Here is an 8,134-nt window from a genome sequence, read left to right as displayed (position 1 = left end):
GCAGCGATTTCCAGAGCGAAGTGCTGGACATTTAAAGATTAAAGCCCACCCCGATACGATCACATCCTTCTCTAGTGTTATTCTCGTTTTTGACAGTAATCTAATGACTGCAACAACTGTCCCTTTTTGTCTCAAAAAATGTAGTTATCTGTACATGTGAAACCTTTTATTAACTTATCTGGATGAGGTCAACCTATTTCTAGAATGTAATAGATACACCTGTCAAGAAGCAGCATTGGCAGGTAGACTATGTTGATGACGTTTATTAATATATTTGGCATTTATTTCAGTATTTTTTGTTTCCCTGTGTATTTTTTTATATCATTTTATTTGTGATTTTTTTTCTGCGTTTTGTAGATTAGGTGATAGAGGGGTTTTTTTTGTTGGTTCTGCGGGGGGGGGGGGGGGGTTATCATGCATTGTTCCAAAAATAAATTTCTTTCAACTGGGTGAAATTCTGTAGAGATCTAGAATGGAGGTAAATAGGGTACAAATATGGAATCAAAAGCGGGGAGGGGGGGTAGAGAGAGACCGTGAGAAATAGCTACGCCCCTTTTATTTTTAGAATCAGGGATGGCATTTCATAATTTGAGCAAAAGGGGTTAATCTGTAGGACTTTATCAGCCTCCTGCGAAATAATAAGGCACCTACTGGTAACCACAATACATCTAGTTTATAGTTTATCGTTAGAATTTTCGCTTAATGTATTTAATTCATTCCATTCGTGTGTGTAGATCGCACCCTACAGAAGGATGAGTGATCGCGAGGGGTACAGTATTAAGGGCTATATTTTATTTTGGCTTCAGTAAAGGATAATGGGGATAGAAGGCAACTCCCATCATCCAGTATGACGCTAAGGGTTATATGGCATTTTGCCTGGCATCAGTAAAGGATGATGGGAATGGAAGTCAAATACTAGCTGCAAATTAGGCTTACCAACTCCCATCATCCTGGTATTTGGGAAGTTGTGGACGGTGTATGGTTTTTTTTTTTGTGTGGTCGGTAGGGTTTAGTTATCTCACAGCCAAATACGATCATGAAAAAAAATATACAATAACAATTAATAATATTATATTGAAAAAAAAAAGCCTCCCTACCCCGCAGGGAGGTGGATTTCATTAGGAAAATAACATGAAATTAAAGTGTTGTTGTGACAATGGGCACACCCTCGTCAGACCCCCTCGTTACACATACATACGCTAATTAAGTCATTTTTTTCCTCCAGTGTACCTTTTGATGTTAATCTCCTTAGAGATGAAAGGATGCCAACCTTTTGCAAGAAAAACAATTTGGGGTCCTTTAGGATTAAAAGACGTGTAAATAAAACCAATTCCCTTTGCAAAATGTAATAAAAAAAAAATAATAGGACTCCAACCCCCAGAGAGCCAGATCTTTCAATTATTCAATGCTTAGAAAATATATATTTTTATCTTTGCAATAGGAATTGGTTTGCTGTCTTGTTGGCGATACGCTCTGTCCTTCTTTTCTCCTTTGTATGCGATACCAGAATGTGGAAAAAAAAAGAATTTGCATAAGACAGCGGCAATGAGGATCATTTGAATTGGTAATACGATGGCGTCTGGGTGGTAATACTACCCTTCTTTGTAAGCAATCTGAAGACGCGGCTCGTTGGGTCTCACAAAGAAGAACGGTTAATCTTTTACCTCCACAAATAAAAAAATCATATATTATAAAGTATATAAATATATATAATGGGGGGTTATTAATTATGAGATCATGATTGAGGGTTTTTTATGGGTTTGACCTGTTGGAAGGTCACGGTCATCCGTAAGCCTCTTGTTCTATGTGTTGTCCACTGCAGGGGTTGGGTTACCCAGACACGTCGATGCCAGTCTCTCTAATGCTATTAAATGCCTTAGAACTACATTTATCTCCAAGCCTAATTGCAAAATGCGTTGGTATTGAAAATAACTGTAAAAGAAAAATATTGGGAGACGTTGTTACTTACAAACAGCTAAAGCAAACTATTGTAACCGACAAACCGAAAAATTGGTCAGCGACCAGGTCCCTCATTATTTTTCATAGTGCGACGCCTATTACTTTCAGCCTGCCTGGCAGAGGATATATTGTATGTGTTACCTTCCAAATGTTCCTAATTACAGGAAAGTCCCTTTTTCTACCCAAATTCCCATGTGGCTCTTTTCCTCCCCTGATACCCCTCTTTATGAGGGTATCACAGGGTTCTACAGCCCTAAAAGCCCCAATAAGGTGTATAGAAACAGCAGGAAATTGGTTTATATTTTAAATACATTACTTTTCTTCTAAATGCTTTACTCGTTTACGTAAGTACTTATCAATAAGTCACCAAGTCACATAAAAAGTCTTAGTAAAGCTCTGCACTCCCCTCTTTGTTCAATGCTGAGAGGCACGTGAATACTTTATCACCCCCCCCCCCGGGAAATATATGCAGACATATAATATAATCAGTTTATAGCATCCATTATCTTAAGAAAGTATGTATTTACTGACAAGGCCGTGGACATTTCTTTAATGGACAGCCTGTATAAAAGGATTCTTTCGGCAAAAGCTGTTTCCCCATTTATTTATTTTTTTGAGTATAGAGATTTGCAAAAAAAAAAACCTCTGTCCAAGGAAAAGATGATACATTTTCTTTCTTTTTGTATTAAAAAAAAATAATGATCAATCCTGTAGCCCAATCTAAAAATCGAGCTTTCCCTTCTAATTACAGAACATAGACACGCACCTAATTTACCCCAATCCAGGTGGAAACATAAACTCCTTTTCAAAGGGGATTGTTCTATTATTAATAATACATATTTTTGTCATTCTTACATAAATTGGCTAAGGATATTCTACGTGGACATAGTTTTTCTGAGAGTCCTTGCTGCTACGGCTTAGCAGATAACCTCTCTTCCACGCTTCAGCTTCCTGCCTCTCAGACAGCTGGAGGCCTCGATGTGCTTGGAGAAATATAATAAAGGTTGACAAAGCTTCACTAGGGCGCATAGTCCACCTCTATGAGATGGACTATGAATGATGTATTCGTCTCTAAGAGAAAGAATTGGAAGCACCTGAAATGCTTTATCTGCTAAAATGTTGCAGAGGGAATTAGAAGAGTGGATGCTGTTCTGATGGTGGAATCCTCTGGAATGTGGGGTCGGTGGGACCCGAGAACAAGTGGCAAGCCCGGAGGAAATGTTACGGGCAGATATTAGGAAGACTGACTTATAGTTGGACTCTGGTGGGAAAGTCCGTAGAGAATTCCAGAGTTCGTAAATAAATTGCCTCCAGCGAAATTAGTGAATGGGAATTAAATTCCCACCAAAGTCCAGATCAATTGCGACTGGTGGGAGCAGATCCATGTTTTTACTGGTTTCAATGACAGCTGTTTTTGATTGACAGGTACTTCCTCCAGTGGTCATTTTGTAATTCGTGATCATACTGCTATTCAACCCATGTTTTAGTCCATCTTTTGTTCTTGTTTGCCCTCCGGTAGGTTCACACTTTCACCTTCTGTGAGGCTGTTGTTCCAGTAACTCATCTCTAAGCAGAGGATACCAGTTTTCGGAGTGGCTAGTCTTATTATAAATTATATATACTATGGCCTGTGAACATGGGTCGCAAGTTTTAACTTCGTTATCGCCACACATTTTCTAGGTAGCGGTATCATTGTCCCATGGCTTTTTACATAAGTTGTGTTTTAGCTGATAATTCCATTTCTTCTCATAAACGATCTTGGTGGCTCCCGAAGGTTCTCGGATGTCCATTACAAAATGTAACTGGCCGTAGAGAGTGCTACAGCCCTAAAAATCCCAATAATGTGTCTAAAAACAGCAAGAAATGGGTTTATACATGAAATCCCGTGAACAAAATACATTTGATTTTTAAAACGCGCTTTGGAGTTACTCCAGGGTAACCACTTTGTGTAAGCTCACACACAGATGACGCCACAAAATGTTCAACAATATATAATCATTAAGCATTTGCACCAAAAAGAATTGTTTTCAGTGGCAAACCTTCTGACAGTGTCAATCCTACACAGGAACGCACGGAACCAGGCGTTTGGCACTGTTCTAGAACACGACGTTCAAATATATCTTGATTCCTTTTTTTAACTCTACAAGTGAAATGTCATGTAACGTGCTGCTTTACTCTAGTGACATCTGCTGTACTGTTTATTGTTTGAGGCATTAGAGATCCTTGGTGGTAATAACATGCGTCATGTACATCCAGCCATATACAACACAGGGGTATACCACCTGAAACGTTATCGCCTAAGTCATGTGCGTTCCCCATGTGTAATTGTATGTGATCTATATGACATATACCTTGTTTCTGGGATATCTTTCTTAGAAGGCTACCACGAGTTGACTATTAGCTGATTTAATGATAGGTTTGTTTGTAATTAACTTTTACAGTCCATATAAATAAGATTGGCCATCGGGTTGGATTATATGATAGAGGCGCGGGTCTTTCACACAGAAAATGGCTCCACACATGCAAGGATTCCAAGTATAAAGATAAGTGAACATGTCAGTGCCAAACGCATTGAATAGGCAGATATGATTCAGTCCTAATTCATCTAAACAAGGAAATATCCCAGCTGTGAATACTGAGTTAAGTCATGAAAGTGAGACTATAGAGAGATCGAATAAAGAATCATTATATGGGGACAAATCCATTTAAAAAAAAGGTTTAAAAAAGTGCTATTTTTTTTAATAATATTAAATTTTTTTGAAATATGATTTCATTTTTAACATAAAAATATACAATTTGTATAATTATTAAGGTCATATTTAAAAAAGAAAAACACGTTTTGTTTTAGGCACCCTTGGTTAATCCTTGCTTGCTAATCTAATTTTTATTTTGTTCCATTTTGTTTTTTTCCACAGGAAGAATACTCGGTTGTGAAATGCGTTGCCCCAAAGCTCAACAGTATTTGTGTCCTACTTTAGCTTAACAGATATTTTTATCTGTTGCCGCCTACCGTTACCAATGAGAGACTCCACAATGTTTAATGCAGAGGGCAGTGCTTTATTAAAGGCTGTGTGGCAGGGCAAATTCAGACTCACACGTCTCCTGCTGGAGGGGGGAGCCTACATAAATGAAGGGAATGCCCAAGGGGAGACACCACTGATAGCAGCTTGCCTAGCTAAATATGACGACCCTCAGAACAAGTGTCGGATGGTGAAATATCTTTTGGAAAATGGGGCAGACCCCAACATGCCAGACAAAATGGGAAAAACTGCTCTAATGCACGCCTGCTGCAATCTAACTGCGGCGGCTGTAGTTTCTGTGCTGCTTGAGCATGGATCAGACCCTAGTATGAAGGATTACTCCGGTACATCGGCACTCATGTACGCGATTAACAAGGGTGACCGCGAAACCTTAAGAGTTCTCCTCGATGCATGCAAAGCTAGAGGCAAGGAAGTCATCATTATTACCACTGATACGTCTCCGTCTGGAACTAAAAAGACAAAGCAGTATCTTAACTCGCCTCCGTCTCCAGGAATGGACGAAAAACAATCCCTGGCGGTATGCATGTCGCCGTCAGATATAGACATAAAGACATCCCTGTCCCCGGCTAGTGAAAAAGAAGAAGCAAGGGATGTCTTTAACTTCAATATGGGGACCAGGCCCACATGTGCTCCATCCTGCAAACTTGACGTTAAGCCGCCGGATCATCCGCCAACCAAAGGTAGAATGATCAACAAGAAGCAACTAAAGAGGCTCAATTCTGAACCTTGGGGTCTAGTTGCTCCATCAGTGTTGCTGGCATCTCATCTAGCAGTACCCACAGAGAAAATTACAGTTGAAGAAGATGAAGAGAAGATCATTGCAGATGTAAATAATCTGTCCATTAACAAAAGGCCAGTGTTATCCAGACGTCACAGCATTGAAGGACAGGACTCATCTTGCTTCAAAACCGGTGGCCAGTCGCCTGAAGAAGATCCCTCGGCTCCTGACTCTTCATGGGCTGACAAAGTCCATCTCAGCCATCTTCACCAGCCACTATCAAGGCGCAATACAGCACCCGAGGCTCAGGAATCATCAAATGCCACATTGGCTCCTACTGTAGGGACTGCCTTACGTGCAGTTGCCCATCATAAGTTGACTCGCATGGACCACTATGAATCGGATTCCCACCTTTGTCCCGACTCTATCCCAGGTTCCCCAGACTCTGGCCGTGTGTCATTAGAAAGGCGGAAATACAATGCTTCTCCATTGACGCTCTTCACCAGTTCTTCAAGGGAGTCTTTAGAAAGCATTCCCAGCGCCGTTTCACCGATGAGTGTGCGACGCAGAACCCCGGGTCTCTTAGAAAGACGTGGATCTGGAACACTTCTTTTGGACCACATTTCTCACACCAGGCCAGGCTTCTTACCACCACTGAACATAAACCTTAACCCTCCAATTCCAGACATCCGATCTAATGGCAAAGTACCTTCGCCTGTCCACGCAAGCCAGAAGCCACTTATCCCCATGGCCCCGACCTCTCCCAAACACTTTGATGCCAAAGCAAAGAAAAAGCTCATTCGAAGGCATTCTATGCAAACCGAACAGATTAAACAGCTGGTCAGTTTTCAAAATCTATTTGCCCAAAGTGAATCTACAAATTAATTCACAAAAAACCAACATTAACGTTTCCAACTTTGGCCCACATGATCACCAGAACTGATACAATAATTAACTCTTTCATGTTTTTTTTAGCTCCATTAGTCACAATGTGATATGGAAATTTTAACGAGCGTTTAAAGAACGTTTTGGCAAATAATTATTGAATAGGTGATGTTGACCAGATGTAGAGGAATTATACAAACACTTAAATCGTGTATAAATATAAGTTGATATACGCTAAAGTTAATATACCCGACTTTATAATACGACCATGTGACTTACTTTATAGAAATTTATACATTAATATATACATTAATTTACGTTGCCATCTGGTGGCCAATGCAGGGCAAGGTTTGGATGATAATTTAAATGTGTACTGGTGGAGCAACCATGTAAATAGATTTAGCAGCTGCTTACGCCCCCCCCCCCACCGCCCCCCCCGCAAGTCTAAGGGTCCCCTCGCAAAAGCTTTTGGGTTGTGTGAAACACATATTCCTTATAATGTTATAATACCTTGTAATGTTTCTTTTTAAAACCAATTGGTTATCTTAAAACCTAGCGCAACATCAGATTGTTCTAATATTGTTAGTTTGTATAATAATATGAAACAAAGTTTCTAAATAAAGGAGCACTTAGAATATTTAACTTAGAATTTCACTTAGAAAAAGTATTAGATATAAATTGAACAAGTTGAAGAGGAGCGTAGAAATTCCAAGAAAAAAGCATATATAAAAAAATATATAAATATATATATATATATATATATATATATAATGTTACATTACACATTTATTTATCTAAACTACCTATAGCTTTTGATTTTTGCATTTCAGACAGAATTTTTTCAGGAGATATTTATAACTTGGTTTAAATTGAGTTCAGTGGCATAGGGTGCCAAACGCAGGAGAGCGCCCTGTTACATGAGTAAATTTAGTGTACTGAACTGTAAATTTAATTTATTAAAGTATGACATACAATTTCATATATATATTTATTTATATATATATATATATAGAATGACTATAATAGTTTTATTTGTGATATAAGTAATTGATTAAATATATATATGAAGATACTTATTATTCTTTTTATGTATATACATATTTATATTCCATTTATACCTGTAACTCTGCTTGCACTTTAGCAAAAGGTGAAATCCCATGGCCCTCTGGGGCCCATCCTTAATTACTAATTTAGCTTAGGAGCATCATGTGATTGAGCTGCATTTCGTATTGAGATGCTTTCCTTTTATAAATTGTTCCCTTTCATCCTGCACCAGCTTTAGGAAGTTATTGATATGTTTCTTTGAGTTCTTTGTGTTTTGGGGTCCTTATAATATTGGCATTGTCAGTGATGTATCTTGGCTGGGGAGTTTCTTCTTCACAGGGAAACTCATGAGCCACCCCCCCCCCCATTACTTACCACCACATCTACTGTCTTCTATTATGATATATAAAATATAGTATGATGTCATATCCCTGCACTCTGCACATTTATCTGTACAGTTCTACATCTAGCCTGGAGGGCCAATGTG

The 8,134-nt window shown here is 38.9% G+C and overlaps 1 protein-coding gene across 1 annotated transcript; it reads left to right on the top strand.

Moving 5' to 3' along the window:
* The first annotated feature begins 4,977 nt into the window (after window positions 1-4,977).
* On the top strand, window positions 4,978-6,603 carry LOC149284763 (ankyrin repeat domain-containing protein 34A-like). The gene has a single exon (XM_089496369.1). It carries the CDS (start codon window positions 4,978-4,980, stop codon window positions 6,601-6,603), a length of 1,626 nt encoding a protein of 541 aa, XP_089352495.1.
* The last annotated feature ends 1,531 nt before the right edge of the window (window positions 6,604-8,134 follow it).

This window comes from Sceloporus occidentalis, unplaced genomic scaffold (genome assembly GCF_023333645.1).
Source record: "Sceloporus occidentalis isolate IW3139 unplaced genomic scaffold, rSceOcc1.0.p SCAF_89, whole genome shotgun sequence".
In the NCBI taxonomy this organism is placed as follows: Eukaryota; Metazoa; Chordata; class Lepidosauria; order Squamata; family Phrynosomatidae; genus Sceloporus; species Sceloporus occidentalis.
The sequence above is the reverse complement of the archived record's forward strand: the minus strand, read 5'-3'. Positions and strand labels throughout refer to the sequence as shown.

What these genes read in the sequence shown, in the direction of transcription:
- LOC149284763 (XM_089496369.1), top strand. Translation starts at nt 4,978, where the DNA reads ATGAGAGACTCCACAATGTTTAATGCAGAGGGCAGTGCTTTATTAAAG.